At 39.1% G+C, this 20,397-nt stretch overlaps 2 protein-coding genes across 4 annotated transcripts; one reads left to right on the top strand and one right to left on the bottom strand.

Annotated features, from left to right (window-relative positions):
• Positions 1-741: 741 nt before the first annotated feature.
• Positions 742-12,732, bottom strand: sft2d1 (SFT2 domain containing 1). The gene is made up of 8 exons (XM_005737057.2): positions 12,594-12,732; positions 11,927-12,013; positions 10,090-10,172; positions 5,962-6,043; positions 5,654-5,689; positions 5,503-5,561; positions 2,865-2,894; positions 742-906 (listed from the first exon to the last, which is right to left on the bottom strand). The coding sequence occupies exons 1-8, from the start codon at positions 12,657-12,659 to the stop codon at positions 867-869; spliced, it is 483 nt and encodes a 160-aa protein (XP_005737114.1). The 5' UTR covers positions 12,660-12,732; the 3' UTR covers positions 742-866.
• A 1,551-nt stretch (positions 12,733-14,283) lies between these two features.
• lhcgr (luteinizing hormone/choriogonadotropin receptor) lies at positions 14,284-20,184 on the top strand. 3 transcript variants are annotated; one of them, XM_005737058.1, is made up of 11 exons: positions 14,284-14,558; positions 16,090-16,161; positions 16,426-16,500; positions 16,593-16,667; positions 16,799-16,873; positions 16,981-17,058; positions 17,156-17,224; positions 17,321-17,395; positions 18,294-18,479; positions 18,701-18,769; positions 18,994-20,184. In XM_005737058.1, exons 1-11 carry the CDS (start codon positions 14,395-14,397, stop codon positions 20,090-20,092), a joined length of 2,037 nt encoding a protein of 678 aa, XP_005737115.1. In that variant the 5' UTR covers positions 14,284-14,394; the 3' UTR covers positions 20,093-20,184. The 3 variants fall into 3 exon arrangements, with proteins under 3 accessions (XP_005737115.1, XP_005737116.1, XP_005737117.1); XM_005737059.1 differs by having other exon boundaries at positions 18,997-20,184; XM_005737060.1 differs by lacking the exons at positions 16,090-16,161; positions 16,426-16,500; positions 16,593-16,667.
• Positions 20,185-20,397: the final 213 nt, after the last annotated feature.

Below are 20,397 nucleotides of genomic sequence, written 5' to 3' on the forward strand. Positions count from 1 at the left end.
CATGACAACCACATCCTCAAAGGCTACACCATCACGCTGAAGCGGTATAGGGGAACATGATGCCAGCTATATTGGGTTATTAGGTCACGTAAAAATCACAATGCTCAGAAAAGCGTAATTAACTGGGTCACTGCTACATCTGGCAGGAAATACACCTAAAAAGGAGAAGCATTTTTAACATGATTTCACATGATGCACTGAAGATTGAGTGCTTTTTAAATTCTGTTTAGCTGTAGAAAAAAAAAAAATTAAAAAAAAAAAAATCATATTTCAGGCATTATCAGTGAAGCAGTGACACAATTGCCAAGGGGAGAACATCAACATGGAATAGCATCTCAGAGCCTCTTTGCACAAGACGCGCACACGCACACACACACACACACACACACACACCAAGAGAGAGAGATAATGCTCTGACAACGTTTGCATGTAGGAAGCCAGATGACAATTAATTTGTATACTGCTCAAAATGCAAATATAGAACCTGACTTAAATTTGAACTGGTTTCTTCCTGCTGCATATAATCAGAAGGCACTTTTGTTGTATTTGACCACATACCAGACTCAACATCAGTTTCTGCACTTAAATGGCATAAATACACTCAGAAAATTCAGGAATATTTTTAAATATATTAACCATTAAAGGCACCCATTACTCATGTCAAAAGCAAAAGACTGATACCTATTATCTGGTGATAGTTATAGACCTTTAGCTACACTTAAAAAGCAAGACTTCACAGTATGAAAGCCATAATAAAAATTTGGAAATATAATGTATATACAGAATCATGTATATTTTACAAAGCCTCTTGTTCGCAGTTTGCATATTAGGACCAGTCTTGATAGGAAACTGTAGACTTTGGAGTCCTAACTCAGACAGGTCGTGAAGCACTTGATCACAGCATCCCTGTCAAAACAAATAAAAGAGAGAAACAGAAAAAAGGCAATTAAGAAATGAAAGGAAAAACTAAATATAGCAAAGACAAAATCCTGCCATGCGTACAAAATTAAAAGCAACAATGAGTCCATCTTTACGATGATCTGGGTGGGGCTCATCATGAATAAGTGACCGTGTTTTGGCGGGGAGGGACCACATGCTCAGAATGATGGGGGGGCTTCCTTTTCTTTTTTTCCCCAGGTACACCAAGTTGAAGGATGATGCAATGCAATCCATCACCATGGCGACCACAGATCGTTGCCTACTCTATTTCGCTTCACACAGTTTGTTCTTGCCATCAGTGGTTGCTATGCAGACTTTGCCTGCAGACACGTTCGAAATTGGAAGGAGGAGGTGCGAAACCCGTCAAGGTTAAAAGAACAAGGGGGATCATGAGCAGTCTGACAGGGAGGAGGGGAGGCCGCTGGAGAGAAGGGTTGCTTCCTTAAATGCTTTGGTTTTTATCAAAAACAAAAAAACAAAAAAAACAAAACAAAAAAAACTTAAAAACAAACAAACCAACCTCTGTGTTTTAAAAAAATATATCACTTAAAGCTTATTGTCATTTCCACTGCATAAATAAATTATCAGTCTCAAGGGCTTTCCCCAATTTCTGATTAGATGTCTGAGCCAAAAGCAGCCTTAAAGTGGTGTGGGACGTGCACAGGCAGCAGGTTTTAGTATCTCTCTCTGCATGTGTGAGGGGATATAAATAGAAAACAAGGTAAAATACATTAAAGGATCAAGTCCACTGGCCATGTGTTATGGCAGTGGCCAGCCAAGGAGACTGTTGGAACACAGACAGGGATGGGAAGTACTATAGCATTGTGTCACCCCATAAAATCGTGAGATCAAAATATGCAGAAACAACTTAAAACAACAGAGGCCGAAGCAATCAAGTCTGAATTAAATGAAAAATGGATTAAAGTAAGAGGCTTAAGGAGACAGAACACAAATGTGTTGACAAATAACATAAGAAACGCAGCAGTAACAAAGAAGCAGCTGATTGGCAGCATTTTAGTATCAAGCCCAAAAAAGAAACAAAGCCCAGCCATAAAATTTGCATTCCTCTACAGGAATTTGTTTTTTGGGGAGTGACATGGGAAAAGGTCTTTGTCTAGGCCTCGTTTTGTTGTTAGCTTTTGGGCTGGGGGAGGGGGAGCTTGAGGTTGTTAAAAGGACGTCCCTCAGCTGTCAGGATGGATTATAGGGTCGCCCAAACACACAAGATACTTAGTGGGTGGGGGCTGCATGGGGGCTCTGGACCAAATGAGCTATAACCCAACTTGCATCTGAACTGACAAAACAACATCACACCTCATGCCTGGCCTGGAGGTAAAGCACTGAGGTGGTACAGCATGAGGTGGCACCAAAGTGAACACTTTTGGTACAGTGGAGAATTTTTTTGCTTTTACAGAAAAGCTGCAAAACATTAAGACACCTGTGACAACGACTTATGACACTGCAGGCTTTTTGTCTTTGATGCAGCACAGCTTAGCCAGATCTAATCAAAAATTTGCATTGTGCCTTAACCCTGTAAAGCTTAACACACAAGCTCATTATATGCAATGTAAAAGCTACATTAAGGAAAATATTTTTGGCAAATCAGATTCAAAGAGCATTATTTCATTTAGAAAAAAAAAAAAAAGCTACTTAATTTTGATATTATGGATTTAGCAATGATGTCACAGCACTAAAGCATGGAGGGTGTGAAAACAACAGGCTGCCATTTGTTTGACACCAAGAGCCTACACTGATCGTACTGGGGGATTAGAGCCATATGGTGGACGCAAACAAGAGAAAGACGTAAATAAAAAAACAAAAAAAAACAAAACATGTTTTCATTGAAGGGTCATGCACGCCAGAGAGTACGAGCACATATCCATATATCAAGGCAAAGCTTGCAAAGTATAATCCTGTCATCTTACCTGGCAAATGGAATATAAGAGATGCTATACCTGAAAGAGAAGAAACACACAAAAGGATGAGGGAAAATACTGGTGATGGTGGGATATTTTTAGGACAGATATTGATTGTAGAAGAAGATACTAATTACGAATGAACTGTGCATGTCATATACCAGTTTAAGCAGATTACCTGTATTTAAAGTCCTTTGCATTAGTATTCACCTACTGATGAAGAATGAATGAATGTGTCCCTTAACTCATTTTAAATTTGATTCAATGTTTACATTTATTTTATTATTTAAGGCCACTACAACAAAATACGTTGAACTAGTTGTCCTGTAAATTCCTTTTTAAATCTTTCCAGGAACTGAAATCTGATACGATAATGCTTATGACAAAGGTTCTTTTATATCACTTAGCAGTTTTATCACAGTCCCTCTTCCCCGCTCTTTTCCTTTCCCCCTTTCTTTCTCTCTTTTCTTTTCCCCAGTCAAGTCTGTGCCGTGTTCAGCAAATGAAAATAAAATAAACAATAAAAGCAAAGGTGAATCAAATAGACCAATACGGCAAGGCTGGGATGGTCCATTTGGTAAAGTAAATCCGTTGGGCATCTTTCTTTGCCTTTAGACAACAATTCTGATAGCAAAAGAACCAAATGGGACAGGCAAAAAAAAACAACAACAAACAAACAAAAAAAAATCACTTAGCAGTGATTAACAAAATGTAATTGTACATTAATTGGACATACTGTAATATTTGTACAAGTAATTGCGGACAGAAAGGTAGCAGGCACACTTATGAAACAAACACAGAACCCTATCCAGGAAATGATCACGGCTAAAGTTCAGCTTAATAGATTCCTGATGAAACCAGTGATGTATTTTAAATATGTGAGGAATGCACTGACACTGTTAAATAATCAACTAGAGCGCAAACATGAGCATACCAACAAGCATAACGACAAGAATCCCCATCTGTCTTAAGCAGAGCTTTAACAAATATAACAAGCAGTGTAACACACTTTTACACGTGAATCTTCTGACTATCTTAATTTAGTTAGAGCAAAGAAGGATGTTTAATAACAAAACCATTGTAACTATCTTGAGCTTGTGACAGTCAGTTGTGGTTGAGGATCATATGGTCATTTCACAGAATTCAGCCCAAGGACTGGACTTTGACCCCATCTGTGCGGGTCAGTGGCGACGTCTTATTACGGAACCACCTTCGCACAGACGTCTGAGTGGCTGCGTGGGAGTGCACTATGCCCCCAGTCTGTTCAGAATGAGTTCTGGATGTGTGACTTGTGGTTTCCATGGTGATGCCTTTGAGAACGCAGGCAGAGCGGAAATGAATGTACGACATGTAGGTGTAAAAGCAGTGTGATTGTAAGGCTGACACAGGCTATTCCCCTCCTCCATAGTTCCTACTGGCTCGTTTTTCCATGCAGTCACACACACACACACACACACACACACACACACACAGTCTTTTGTTACTGCTGTGCAAATATGTTCAAATAAGTGAACGTACAAATTACTGACAGGCTAATCCATATCATTCATTCACGTCTAAGGTTAAGCTTAATTCCACTGACTGTGTAGATGTCAAATAAAAGCTCAAATAGCTTGTAAGATTGATATTTGCATGATATACATTTAAGTCAATTTAACAACAGGCTAAAAAACTTAAGCAATTCATCCATTTGCAAAATTACAGACAACTTCTTTAAGCTCTGCAAACTAAAAAGGCCAAATATTATAAAATGCTCTAGTAAAAATAACATTACCCTCAGACGAAAAAGATTCATGACTTATGAAGATTTTAAATGTAAAAAGGAACTAAAAAGAAGAAGAAAAAAAACTGCTTTAAAACATTTGAGTAAAGGACATGCGGTTAAATGACAAAAGAAATTGTGGACGTTGTAAATGGACATAAAAATCAGTTTTTAAAACACTATAGCTTATAAGTGAAAGATGGGTTGTTTAGCTCTTTGTGTTACACACTTAGCATAAGAACAGATAACTAATTAAGGATTAATAGGTGCCATGTATTCTCCCTGGACCGTTCATATGTAGTTTTCATTATAGTAATGACTCCACAGAGAGCTGGCAGCCACTTCGTGTTGTGTGTAAACAATCCATGCCTGTCTGCCCAATCCCCACAGCTAAATAGCACTACACGATCCTGCCTTCTTCTTTACAGGGCAAACATACGCTGACCTACAATCAGGCATGGCCTCTTGCCCATCAGTCTTATTACAACACCTTTAATTGTAACCTGCATTTCAAACAGATGTCACTGTCTGCTCTGGCAAACTAGGGTAAACCAATTTAATCAATATACTTGGATCGTGCTTGCTATCATTTTGCCCTGAACAATAAAATCCAGTATAGCTTGGCTAAAATTAAGTGTATTCGCCTTTACACTTTTAGCCAAATATGTGGCTCACTTACAGATGTATCTACAAATACTATAAAATAAACTTATGGTGCGATTTCAATATAAGTATAACATAAAATAAGAGCTAGGGTTTCTAAGCAAACTGTTGGATTTTAATGAGTTATTCATTGCAAGTGTCAGTGGTCTGAGGCTGATCACTGTAGGTGTGAATAATGAACAAACTGTACTGAAATGGTTTAGACTACTAAGTCATCCTTACCACGTCATTGCCAGAAACTGCAGAATACAGAAGATTATGGCCAGTCCCTTTTTACCCCACTGTAAAGTCAATAAAAAAAAAAAACAATTTTAATAACACTACTTTAAATTAATAACTGCAAACTGATTTGTTTGTATTGAAACATACTTACCCAAAACACTGAACAAAGCGTTAAGACCAGGCAGAGCTGTAAGAAGGAGAGATCAGCTTGTATAAACTTTTTGCTTGCTTGTACAAAGTTCAGTTTTAATTTTTCTCCATTTATTTTCAACCTATCAGAAAAACAACGTAAAAAACAAACAAAACCCCCAAAACATTTAAATGTTACTCAAGAAAACATCCACACTGTCAAGGTGAAATGTGTTGTTAAGTTACGTTACTCATAAACCACCAACTACTGTAAGTGGAAGTGCAGTGCCTTGCATAATCTAAGTCAAAATAGTAAAACACAGTATTTACCAGCACAACAATGGTTGCTATCAGTCGTGTTGGTTCAAACATGCGCTTCAGCTGTTTTAGTGGTCCCATTAGGAAGCAGGTGCTTTGGGAGAACAATAAAAAAGTAGATGGATTAAGCTCAGTAAACAAGTCTGTTATAGCTGTGGTTGTCAAACAAGCAGAGGAAAAACTTCACACCCTCAACGCATCACTTTTGAACAATATAGAAGTTTAAGCTAAGAAAACAAACAAACAAAAAGCTCAGTTTCAAGCCTTCCACTGCAACAGTCACACTGGCTCATCTGCATTTGCCTCCAAAGGCAGCGTCAGTTTATCAGGACTTCCAGTTTAACCACTCTACTTTAAGACTTCCAGTTTGGTCAACAATTACAACTACAGATGAGTAAAAACTGATAGCTCATGTCACATGATAGCTGATTGTTTTGATTATGTAAGTGTGGTCCTTAAGCACTGTATACCTGCATTCACTGAGGCTTGCTGATAAGTAATTGGCCAATGGAACTTTGCCAACAAGCAGACTACAAAACGTAAACCAGATAACTGCCCATCAGGTGGCCATGCTCCACAGATACTCTCGAATTATGAATCATTATTATAATTATAATATTATTATAATTTGCCTTCATAGCATTAAGTAGTCATTTCCCCTCCCCAGTGATTTTCTGCAGTGCAGCAGAGGCTGAATACAATAAATATGTAGTTGCTTTCACAGCCATCTTGAATTGCATTTTGGGGGTTATGAGGCTTTGGTAGTAACAACGGTAGTTGTTAACTGATGGGCAGCTGCTCACTGAAAAGAGTAAATGGGCAGAGATGTGTCTGCAGTGGAAAAGCAGTACATGTAACCGTCCAAGCCTAAAACGTTGATAGAAAAAGTTGACAAAACAAACAAATGTATAAATACTGAAGGGTTAAAAAAACAAAAAACAAAAAAAAACCCCCACAATCTCAGGGAAGTCCCAAACTAAATTCACAAGAATGGGACAGATCCCTTTTGTAAACAAACTGGTTCCCCACAACATGAGTAATACACTGACCGCATACAGCACAGTATGAGTAACATCTGAAAAACGTGACCAACAAAATCAAATTTGGACTACATGTGGCAATAATTACAGTTTAAATGTTTCATTCCCAACACTTAAGACCTCCTACATGATGCATGTGTTACGTCAGTGAATTTAACAAGACAAAGGCTTTCCCCACTGACGAGGCACGCAGCTTTGGGCTCAGCTGAGCTGAGTGGGCAGAGGGAGTCCGTGGAGCGTCACATCTGTTAGATGAGACACAAGAGTAATGTGGGCTGACGCAGGCTCTCTCTGCTGGTCTGTTGAGAGGGAGGCTTTTTTTTCTCTCCTCAGAGTGTCAAAGACACTAATGATTGGCGCACATGCTGGGAAAAAGATCTGGCACCTAAAAGAGTGCGTCGCTGACTGTAAAACTGATCACGTAATTTTAACACATTAGGTGTTAAGATTTTGGCAGATCACTGAATAGACATTTGAAATCAGAGTTTAAGCTAAATTGAGCTTTTGTTGTGTTACATAATTGTGTTCTTTTGTCATTAAAACACAGCACATAGTGCCTCCTGTTTTCATACCTGTGGCCGTCAAGAAGAAACCAGCAGCATACCGTTTTTATAAAGTAGGTTAAGCTCTGTAAAATAATATGATACTCTTTTGCACTGGACTGTTAACCTGAGCTATGAAGAAGGCGACCTAGTTTCTTGATGCATCTAACCTTCTGGATATTTAATACCTGAAAACAGAGACTGTACAGTCTGATAACAATCACCAAATCAAGCGTTCAGTGTCTGTCAAAAGAAGTCAAAGACATTACTGTAAGATTTAGACCTTAGTTCACCTACAAATACAAATCTAAATGTTGTAGATCTGTGACATCTATAAAGATACATTTCTAATCTTGAACTTTATATTGAGTTTTTTTCGCCTACATTGCTGGTGATTTTTAAGAAGGGGGTTAGTTTAGATTTCTCTCTACTGGAAAGTCTTGAATTAACTATGTGAAGGTCCCCAAGATGATCCATTTATAAACTGGTACCGAATAAGTAAAACTAAAGTTTTAACCACACTTTGCAAGTTTGGTTCCCTGTGACAGGAAAGAAAACAGCTGTTTGCTCCTATACAAACAAGGAGCTCATTTACTCACATCCTCCTATTAAAAAAAAAAAAAAAAAAAAAGACTAGAGGAGACACACAGCTATGCTGCCCCTGCTCGTCTCTGTGGGAATCCTATCCTGTAGGTAGGATGTAAACTGCAAACCCCTCTGAAGCTCTACAAATTAACTTATGTCAGAACCTGATGTACACCTTGCCTACGTAACTGCACAACACTTTGATGCAGCTCTTTTGCAGACCTCCGCTAACAACTCCTATGCATTCCAGCTTTTCACCGCAGTTTTTTTTAATTTAACAGTTAGAAGAATAATATTCATGGCCTCAAAATAAGGAATAATTATAACAGTGTCAGTAAGGACTCACAGATTCCTGGGTGAGTGCAACATAACCAGGTTATCTGGATTCATTTACCCTAACATTGGCGTTCAGAATAAGTGGTCAAAAGAAGCTAGTTCTCCAACTCACTAAATTAACCCAGGGTTTCCCCTGCATGTTCACATGAAAGGAGTGATGTTGGCAGGATCTGACCAATCTAAAAGGGGTGTTTCACAGATCTTAAGAATCTTCTGCGAGAGAAAATGCCACCCACTCTAGAGACTTTAGGTGATTAACAATCTATAAAGAACATCGGGGCGATCGTGGCTTAAGAGTTGGGAGTTCGCCTTGTAATCGGAAGGTTGCCGGTTCGAGCCCCGGCTCTGACAGTCTCGGTCGTTGTGTCCTTGGGCAAGACACTTCACCCGTTGCCTACTGGTGGTGGTCAGAGGGCCCGGTGGCGCCAGTGTCCGGCAGCCTCACCTCTGTCAGTGCGCCCCAGGGTGGCTGTGGCTACAATGTAGCTTGCCATCACCAGTGTGTGGATGTGTGTGTGAATGGGTGGATGACTGGATATGTAAAGCGCTTTGGGGTCCTTAGGGACTAGTAAAGCGCTATATAAATACAGGCCATTTACCATTTATGTAAACACCAGTAAAATATGAAAGATGAATGCTGTAGAAAATCATTAATCTGGTGATTTAGCATACAGAGCAGTAAAATAAACATTCTAACTCCAGTCAATTATTTTATGGCTGAGTACATTTTCTGTACTGGTTTTCACTCCTAAACTGATAACTAAAGCATTGAAAGTTTAAACTGGTCTACTTATACCTTTACAATATCAGCAGAGAATCTACATTATACTTCAAATATGATGCTGGTAAAAGAATCAGTAAAAACAAGGCAGCCCCACACCAATGACCTGCTCCCAATAGTTTTAGTTTGTATACTCTCAGCAGCAAACTCTGTAGTGTTTCAAGGATTGAGAGTAAATATTAACTGAAGAAATAGAATTCAAATAAAATGGGTACAAATTTGATAAGAGGTCTGAAAGCACAGCGCAAGTTTGCTGTAATAAAATGTGTCTACAAATCTGTATTTATGACTGATGATGGTGAAACTCAAAGACTTTAGAGGTCTTTGAGTTTCAAACACTAAAAGTTGTACAAAGTGCGTTCTTATATACTCAACAGCACAAAAGATTTATTCAGTTCATCCTTGGGTTCAGATTTTGAAAACCTAAAAATGGCTATCAGAGCTGCACAGGAGTGACAACTTTAATAAATGACAATGCTTTCATCAAGATTAGATTACTTGCTTTGTTGCATCAAACTGTATAACTCATACTGACAATATGTAACAATGTCATTCATTATGAGCTGAAAACCTCTCATAGTTCTTCAGGCAGTGTTGCAAACACAGAGCAGCAGGTTATGAATGAACACAAGGACAATGTTGATAAATCACACACACACACACACACTACAGAAAGTCACCACAAAGCAAACCTTAAAGAATTATGACTGTGACAAGATACTCCAGCCATGAGTGACAATATAACCTTTAAGAGGACTTTTTTTTGTTGCTTTCTTGCAGTGTGTCATACTGATGACAAAATGCTGATGATAATACAGTACAATACCAGTAACACTTAAAATTAAACTGGACTTACCTGGCAAGAGCTGCAATATTCCCTAGTGTGTAAAAGACTGCAAAGAGCTTCAAGCCACTTGGAAGGAACAGCAGTGCTGTGCCCTGGTAAAGAGATTAAAAAAGAAAAAAATAATTCAGCTACACAAATTCATATCATCATTTTAAAACAGATATAATAGACAAAAATAAACAGATATAATAGCTACTAAGTGAGACCTAGAACTTAACCAGGTTAAAGGGTTAACTGTTAATAACCCGGTTAAAAATCCTGCTGAAAAAAAGAGAAAGAAAAAGAGCAGAAGTGGCTGTCCTGTGGTTGGACTGAAAAACGTTTGTCTCCCCCTACTGTTAGAAGCCCATAAGGTTGGTTTGGATAATAATAGACTTTAGTACTACTGGACCAGTGCTGCAGTCAGGGGCGTGTCTAAAAGGGGCCATAGGTGGCACTAGTGCTGCTGAAATATTTACTTAATTACTTTTACTAGTACTACGCCGTTTTCTGCTTTTACTCTACTAAATTCTGAATGTGATTATTACTATTCTTATGCCAGACTATCCATTTTAAAGCTTCAGTTATTTATTATTTTGCAGATTAATTACATTATATAGTACCAGTCTACCAACTAATAAATAATTAAAATAATCAACAAGTGTATTCATTAGAAAGATATACGCTTCAATACATAAATCATAAATCGAATAATATCATTTAAATAATTCTAAAAAGTGTCATCCCCCCCCCACCCCCCCGAGTACTTTAAATATATTTGGTTGAACATCATATGAATTATTACATTACCTTAATCTTTTACTTAAGCAAACAGTCTAAATACTTTTTCTATACACGATTCTCATTAAATATTTCCGACTAAACATTCTAATCTCCTGTGCCACCCTATTGCCACCGCTGCATTCTTGGTCTCCCCTGTGAAGCCCAATTAAAAAACAAAACAAAAAAAACAACATCCTGGAAACACCCCTGGCTGCAGTCCAATTGTAAACAGAGCTTATGTTTAGCCATAGGAAGAGATTATAAAACACTAATATATTTCTTTTGATAAGTTGTGAGGGTTTCAGCCTTATCTAAAGTTATGATTAATAATTTTAATAAGATAAAATAGTCAGTGGCTCTACAGTGTGGTGGTTCACACATAAGACTAACACATTTAAGATCAGGAGGAGATACAAATCCCCTTTGGGGCTGCGTCAGGAAGGTAATCAAATGTGAATAAGGGAGCAGCTGTAAGAAGCTTCTAATAAGATGAAGCAGCTAAGATTCTGGGAAAAAGAAAAAAAACATCTGGATAGATATTCATTCTGGAAAGACACTGCTGCATTTAGTGATATTTATGTAACCAGACAAGCAGCAATAGGTTTGTAAATGTGTATTTTAGTTATTGCTGCAAACACGGTGATGGCTAGCAGTGTGTGAGCAGCTAGAAAAAAAAACCAAATTTTGAAAAAAGGGCATTTAAAGACTTAAATATTACGAGTTTTCATGCCACTAGATTTTCTACAACGATTGTGGTAACTGTGAATGTTACCACCTATAAACAAAACCTGCATTTTACAATGGGTGCGAAAAATGGCAGTGGCTTCAAACTGTTGACAGCAACAGTTGACAGTGCCTTCTCTTCTGCAAGGCTACAAACTGATAAGTAAGATTTATGTACCCGATGTGGGTTACTTAAGTATAAGTGACAGTAGGAGTTGATCGTACTGATCTGCTGGAGTAACAGAGGAAATTGCTTTGGCGGCAGTGGAGGAAAAAAAAAAAGCCTTCTCCACATTCCTTTGGTCAGTATGAAGGCAAAAAGGACACAAAAACATCAATTTTGCCTGACAAATACACTCACAAGTATTGAACACAGGATGCCTCCAGCAAAGCAGATGACAAACCATTTCACCCTGGTGCTGTAGCTGAGAGTGCTGGCATCAAGGACCTGGTGAGAACAATGGGAGGATGTCACAAGACAGACCCAGTGACCTGCAGAAAAAGCCCACGGGCTTCCTGCTAATCAATCATACAGCGGCCACACCACAAACGGGGATTATGCTAGCATATGTTAAGAAATACAGAACATAACTGAAGTAGAATCTGCAAAGAATAATAAACAAAAGCAGGAAAAAAAAGTGTAGAATACAAAACACCAATAAACTGACTTCGAAAGCATTACCTTACCTTATTTCCTCCTTATCGTGAACGCGTGAAAAAGAGGTACAGATAAATACACATGACTCAGTAAAGTTAAGTGCTAACAGAAAGTCAAGACAGCTGGCTTTAAACGGCCAGAGGACGCTAGTTAACCGGAGCTAACACAAAATAGCATTTTTTCATTATTAACTGCTACAAGCCGCTAACTCAGTGAATATAAAATCGCATGCAGACAACGGTATCTTAACATTAGCTCAGAATTTTAAACAGGCAGCGAAAGCGATGCTTTATTATTAGGCGTTTGAATGTTATCCGTTCTCTTGACAGTCCGTTAGCATTAGCAGCGTAGCCTGTCAAGCAGTTCCTACCTGTGCAGTGAGACCCAGTTCCTCGTTGTCTTCTCGACCGCTTAGCACACGACGAAGCTTGTCCATCGCTACGAGCTAGCTGGCGAACTGGCCAGAAAAAAAGTGGACCCTTGTTCTCTTTTTCAGACTGTAACCTATGTGGTTTATACCCACAACTGTTATCGCAGCTGTTATAAGTTTGACTTCCTGTGTACTGCCCTTTGTACGTACTGACTTGGGGTCGGTTTAATTGCAGTCAATTTGCTACCATTTCCGGGGCTGGCATTTCTATCACTGACCCCAGATCAGCTCAAAGGCGACTTCCTTAACGCCACTTCCTTTGAATTGCTACTGTTGCCTCTCCGTAGCTGATTGGTTAGTAATACCTCAAGGACATTTCTGATCCTGTTTAATTATTTTGTTTTAAAACCAACACGAGAAACACAGATTTACAGTCACATAAATATATCCAGTATTAGCGAAGGATTTCTGGTCGTTCCCTGAGAAAATGCGCTCTTACTGTTTTTCTCAATGATGTTGCTTTGTCGCCACCCAGTAGAGATATTACCACAGTGCAAAAAATACAATTAAATAAAACAAACAACAACCTGGCACTGTCTTCCCAGCAGAGAAGCAACGGACCCTCTTTGGTCGTCGCACTGGTTTATCTTGTGGAAAGAGTGCTTGGAATTAAGTCCATCAATAACTTTAGCATTAGTTCAACCATGCCCAAAAGAAAGATCATCCGACACGTTTCACTGATTGAGCAGTTAAGTAAGGAAACTTTTAAAAAATACACTGATTTTTAATTAAATCCTACGCTTTTCGCAGATATGTCTCCATCAAAAATTTTGTTTGAACAAGTGGAGTTTCAAATACCTTGTTGTTATGCTCAGTTTTCAAACAGCCATCTAGATCATTACCATGTTTCTAATTTAATATATACTGAATATACTCTTTCAGTATAACGACCTAAAACAGGTTGTGTTTCAAGGCTACACAATGTTGCCTTGCCTTTATCAGCAACAGCTCTATAACGGGCGCCAAACGAGATACAGTTATGGGAGGCTTCTGACTATGGGTCACACTGTTCTTCCGAGGGACACAGTCATCGACTTTGGATCTTTATGTGCATGCCAAACGAAATCTTCATTTTAACTATCCTAAAATACACTCCAATTACAGACACAAGGGTTAGCAAACTCAACAGTGAGAGAAAAGTGGCTCTGAAAGCATCCAATCACAGCAAAACCATTGCCAGGGGAGGAAGATAATTGAACATCAAAGGTTATTGTCTCTTGGATGTTTGCGGTTTACTTCCAGATACTTTCTCATTACGCCAGTTTAGCCTACATCTTAAACGATACACCGTCACAATGATCTACGTATGTTCTTTTAACCAAGGTCACTGCTGCAAGTCTAACTGGGGATCCAGATGATTGTGTTTACAATCAGATGTGCTCATAGAAAACGTATAAATCCGGTAATAATGTATCCAGTCGTTAAAAACGTCTGCGCTCTGTTTTGGGGTGCTTTAATCCGCAATCATGTCTACATTAACCTTACTTAGAATAGACCTAATAATGAATCGTCATCATAAAAAGAAAAAAAAATTACAGGGCTCAACTTTGCGATCACGTGTCACTTTCCTTTTCGGATGCTTATAAAAAAAACTCTTTGCGACACAAGAGCCACTTGATAGGAAGCTGGAGGTCAGGTGATTGAGATTCAAAGCGCGATTAAAGGGAAGCAACTTCTTGTTGATGAAGGGACATTCAGTCGACATCTCAGCTTCTGCGAAGTTTTCCAGAAAACACCAACGATGTGGACATCGCCGTCAGTATCCCTGCTCCTGTTCGTCTCATTGTTCCATGGATGCAGGAATTTCGTGTGCCCGAGGATCTGCCGATGTTTCTCCAATGCAATCAAGTGCAACAATATAACACAAGGGGCAGCTCCAGTGATGGACCACAGGGATAGAAGATTGTAAGTTGGCAACATGTGGAATAATGCGTTTACAGGGTGGATCTTTTTTTTTTTTTAAGGCAGCTAATTCGTGTGATTAAGCAATTGCCATTATTATTCCGCGCCTATTTATGCACGGGGCTAAGATCCGCACTGAAACGTCTTTCTTGTTTAGCTCTGCTCTGCTGTTTGTAGAGTTAACAGTGATCAAATCACGCTTCATCACATTTTTTAACCTGTTGTAAGTGGCCTTAATTTTGAGCACCCATTTAAAACGGATTTTGGTTCCAGTATTTATTGTATACTTGGGGGGGTGTCTCAGGTGTAACCTTTGATCATTCAACAACCATTACCAGTACTCTGGCATAAAAACATTTTTGGAAGCAATCTCTGCACTCTGAATGTATTCCAAATCAATCTTAACATACAAACATTATTCCAACACTGCATCTAGTTTCACCAAGTGGCAGTATCTTTTTCTTGTTTTCTTTTATCCTCAACTTTAGCCATGGAAGCATTTTGTATGTTTCTAATTTAAGCATCAGTGGTATGATAAAGTCTGCTTCATTAAAAAACATCAAGAACAAAAAAAACCCCATCCAAACATACACACCTGCTCTGTCAGTATTGTGTGCATGCGTTCTCAGGTAGATAAAACAAAGGCCAGCTGTGTTCTTGTTTTCTTGTGCATCTTCCTGTGAGAACTTTTTATGTTTTACATTCAGACCACTCTAAGTCTTCATAATATTGAGAGATAAATCTGGATCGATCCCTACTGGAGAGTGAAGAACGTCTGCTTCCAAGCATGGACTGTATTTATTTCATTTAAGTAGTACATCACACCCTTTTTTCTTTTTTTTTAAAAAACACAGTCCCCTGCATGTGTCCAGCTTAATTACCGATGAAGCAAATGTCAAGTTGCTCTCACACATTGTGAGTACACCTCTTTTTGTATGCTTTTCTGGACATTACAGCTCACTTGTTGAGTTTACTGTCAAAAGCCTTGAAGGTGGGTAATCTTGACCTCCTCTTCAGTAACAGAGTACACAACACCTTGACCCTCTTGTGATTAACGTCTGTGAACACCAAGGCTGGCAGCTTTGTGTGTCTATCAAATGCTGCCAGTAATTCTATACACTCGCTCCTGGAACTTTCTGTTCTACCAAATTACAACTTCTATTTGTTTATGATATTGACAGACCATTTCTGTTAGCTGGGAATAATGTATATGTTGCAGATGTGGAAATGTTGCTCACTGGTGGGAAGAGAACTTGCTCTATGCTTATTATGAATGCCTCAAACAACCTAAATGGTGCATTTCTGTTAGAGATAAAAAAAAAAACAAAAAACAAAACAGTGTGTCCAGACAGGCTGTAAACAAAACCTAGGAAAATTTCGTTCTAATTGAACACTAAATAGTTGCTATGACAAAACCTGTGCCATGGCTACACTTACCTTTTTGTCACAGAGCCTCAGATGATTTTAAGATGTCACTACGTCTCTATTACATCATTAAACTGTCCTCCCAATCTTTTTATGCCTCCTTTCGCAGGTTTCTTTATCATCTGTCTTTGCAAACAATTTCAAGCCATTCCTTTGAAGGTTTAAAAGGAGTCCAGAGGATGTACGTATCACATTTCTTTTGCTGAAAAATTCCGACTCACTTGTGATACTGCTTAAGTGAGGAACAATATGATGAAAATTCATGCTCCAAATATAAGAAGATTTGGGTTTTGCATCAGATAAACTAATTATTGCAGTGTCTCTGCTTTGTTTTTTGTGGCAAATCTCATAAAAATGGTTGCAGTGTGTTTATACTGCACATTAGTCTGACAGTGTGACGTAAATGTTAAGAAGAATCTCACTATTTATTTTCTGCTGTACACAGAGAGATTACTCAAAGCGTAACCCTGAAAACCATTGAGACATTAGCATTTAACAACCTCCTCAGCCTCTCTGAAATGTAAGTCTTTTCTGTGATTCTCCCAGTCCATTAAAGTCACGATTACTGTAGTGCACCCCGGTATGGACTGTATGCTCTGTACTGCTTTGCAGCTCAATCCAGAACACAAGAAGTCTCATGCACATTGACAGAGGAGCATTTAACAACCTCCCCAAACTTCGCTACTTGTGAGACAACTTAAAATTTATTTATTCATTTGTCAGTTTTTTAAAATTCCTACAGTGCAGTCTGACTTGCAACAAACTTTTTTTTTCATCTTTGTCAAATGAAAGTGGCACATTGCTCTTTTTATTTACAGGAGTATTTCAAATACCGGTATTGCAGTTTTTCCTGATGTCACATCAATCAGTTCACTTGAATCTGAGTTCGTCTTGTGAGTAAATTTCTTGTTATATTCATAGAGACTAATACAAAGGAAATCTTCAGTGTTACTGCAAGTCCAGTTTCAACTTATTATTACACTTATTACTATTTTTGCAGGGATATATGCGACAACATCTTCCTTCTAGAAATACCCACAAACGCTTTCACTGGAATGTCAAAGGAATATGTTACAATGTGAGTATTGCAATGTATAGGACACTTTCACTTATTTTGAAATTGTATTATAGCAGTCCAGAAAGTTTGAACATGCAAATGTTTCTTACATTTTCAGGAACCTGTACAACAATGGCATAAGAAAAATACACGAGCATGCCTTCAACGGAACAAAGATAGATAAGCTGTATTTGTTTCATTTTACCACATTATGTCTAATTTCTGTTTAAAATTCTTCTTTTGCACCATTAAAGTTTTGCTCCTTGTGTTCTGCTATGTTTAGGGTATTAAAAAATAATCGAAACCTTAGAGTGATCCATAAAGATGCTTTCACAGGAGGCACGGGCCCTGGAGTCTTGTAAGTTTTTATTTGTATACTCCTAAAAGTCACTTTGTGCTAAGTTTATTTTGATTTATTGAGGAAAGCTAAAGGAAACCCAGCCAGGGTGGGGGGTAGGGTGTTCAACAAGCCTAGAGCCAACAAATGAGAAGTTTGCGTCAGGGCGGGTATCCGGTGTAGAATCTTTGAAACATCAAATATTGGGCTCATCATGAGGACAGAGCACAAGAGAGGCGAAGAAGAACTTGCAGGCATGGTGGAGTGGGTTGTCAGGAGAGGGCATGGTTGGGACATGTGACAGAAAGATAGCAACAGTGAAAGGGAAGGTTCAGAAGATGGTGATGGCACCATGATGTATAGTTTGGAGATGGCTACTCTGAAAGTTAGAGAGGTAATGCTGAAGTAGTCTGGACATGTGCAGAGGAGGGACAGTGAATATAATGGACAAAGAATGCTGAAGATGGAGATCCCAGGCAGGAGAAGAAGAATAAGATTTGTGGATATGGTGAAGAAGGACATTTAAGCAGAGTTTGTGTGACAGAGGAGGGTACTAGAGAAGGGGTGCGGTGGAGGCAGATGATCTTCTGTTTTGGCCCCTAAAGCGAGCAGCTGAAAGGAAAGAAGAAGAAATAGGGGAAGAAGAATAGGGAAGCAAAAGGAGGAAGATGCTTACTAAACACACCAGTTAAACTTTAAGACTTGACACAGGCTGTATTCTGTGTCTGGACATGGTCTTACTCTCCTGAATTGCTTTTATGTCCTTCATAATTTTCATGTAATCTTCAAAGAACACACTGTGGACTTCAGCTCAGCAGAGAGAAACAGTAACAGTCTGATGAACAATGGCAGTGTAAAACAGCACAGTGGACACAAAAACTCTGTCACACTGTATTAATGTCGGTTATTTTTTTCACAGGGATGTTTCTGCCACAGCTCTTACAAAGCTGCCATCACAGGGACTGGAGTCAGTTCTAGTGTTGTTTGCTCAGTCCGCCTACACCTTGAAGAGTCTGCCTCCTCTGCAGGGACTGTGGAGTCTGCGAGAAGCTCATCTCACCTACAACAGCCACTGCTGTGCACTGCTGAACTGGAACACTCACAGGTAACTTACACTGTGCATGCTCAAAGCTCAACCCTACCCCATGACTCTTTGAATTTCCATGCAGTAGTCTAAATTTAAGTCCATCAAAATCAGAATCCTTTGCTTATTAAGCAATGCTGAATTGCGTTACACAATATATCACAGGTTTCACAAACCTCTGAACCTGAAATATGCCATGTAATGGTGACATAACTTTTTATCATGTTCTTGCTTTTCTACAGAGACTTACCAATTAATCCTGTGTGGAATAACAGCTCTACAGCCTGTATTGAGAGAGATCCAGCCGGCAGGTAAATCATTTGATTCAGCAATATTTACCTGTCCTAAATCTCATTTTTATTTTTACTCTAATAAACTTTACACCTTATTGAAATCAACTTACAAGTGTGTTTGAAATGGATTTGCCCCTTGGTTTACTTTACTTACCATACTTCACTTATTTTAAGATATCTTCATTCTGAGCTCTTTATTTAAACAATATCTTCTTTTTTTCCATTTAAATCTCCTTCAAAAGCAGGGTTCAGCCTGTAATCGGAGGGTTAACAGACACATCTCTACTTACGGACGTGCCGTACTTCTTGGAAGGTGACCTGCTTGCTGAAGATGAAAGCTATGAAGATGTAAATTTCCACTATCCAGAACTGGACCTCTGCCAGACCACCCTCACTCTGGTTTGCACACCTGAGGCAGATGCTTTCAACCCCTGTGAAGACATCGCGGGTTTCAGTTTTCTCAGAGTAGCTATTTGGTTCATCAATTTATTGGCTATTACAGGTAATCTGACAGTGCTGCTGGTCTTCTTCAGCAGCCGGAACAAGCTGACAGTACCTCGCTTCCTCATGTGCCACCTGGCTTTTGCAGACCTTTGCATTGGGGTCTACCTTCTGATGATAGCTACTGTAGACTTGCGTACTCGTGGTAGCTACAGTCAGCACGCCATTGAATGGCAGACAGGACCTGGTTGCAGTGCTGCTGGCTTCCTGTCAGTTTTTGGTGGGGAGCTGTCAGTTTACACACTTTCTACCATCATCCTGGAGCGTTGGCACACCATCACCAATGCTATGCAGGTAGAGCGCCACCTGGTTCTTATGCAAGCTGCAGGCATAATGGCAGTAGGTTGGCTCATCTGTCTGGGGATGGGGATACTGCCCTTGATTGGTGTCAGTAGCTACACCAAAGTCAGCATGTGCTTACCCATGGACATAGAGACTCATTTGGCTCAGGCTTTTGTCATAATTATCCTGCTCCTCAATGTGGGCGCCTTCCTCGTTGTTTGCGTTTGCTATGTGCTGATCTACCTGGCTGTAAAAAACCCTGACTTACCCAGAAGAAGTGCAGACACCAGGATCGCACAGCGCATGGCGGTACTCATCTTCACGGATTTTCTGTGCATGGCACCCATCTCCTTCTTTGCCATCTCTGCTGCTTTTAAGTTTCCCCTCATCACAGTTACCAACTCCAAAATTCTGTTGGTCCTCTTTTTTCCCATCAATTCATGTGCCAATCCCTTCCTCTATGCTATCTTCACTAAAGCTTTCAGAAAGGATGCTTATAAACTCATGAGTACCATAGGCTGCTGTAGAAACAAGGCTGCTCATACAGAAAGGAAATAGAAAAGAAATGCATACAAATTTCCAATTGCATCAAACAGTAAATGTCTGTATTATATATATCAGCATCATATACAGTGTTGGTCAAGTTACTTGAAAAAAGTAATCAGTAACTAATTACTGATTACTTCCCCCAAAAAGTAATCCCGTTACTTTACTGATGACTTATTTTCAAAAGTAATTAATTACTTAGTTATTAGTTACTTTTTAAAAACACGATTTACAACCTGAATAGGTGATAAAGCGATGGATCTTTCAGCCCAATTCTACTTTTTCTGCATAATCCATCATCCATCCATCCATCCATC

Source organism: Pundamilia nyererei, unplaced genomic scaffold, assembly GCF_000239375.1.
Source record: "Pundamilia nyererei isolate P.nyererei 1_Seehausen unplaced genomic scaffold, PunNye1.0 scaffold00073, whole genome shotgun sequence".
Taxonomy (NCBI): Eukaryota; Metazoa; Chordata; class Actinopteri; order Cichliformes; family Cichlidae; genus Pundamilia; species Pundamilia nyererei.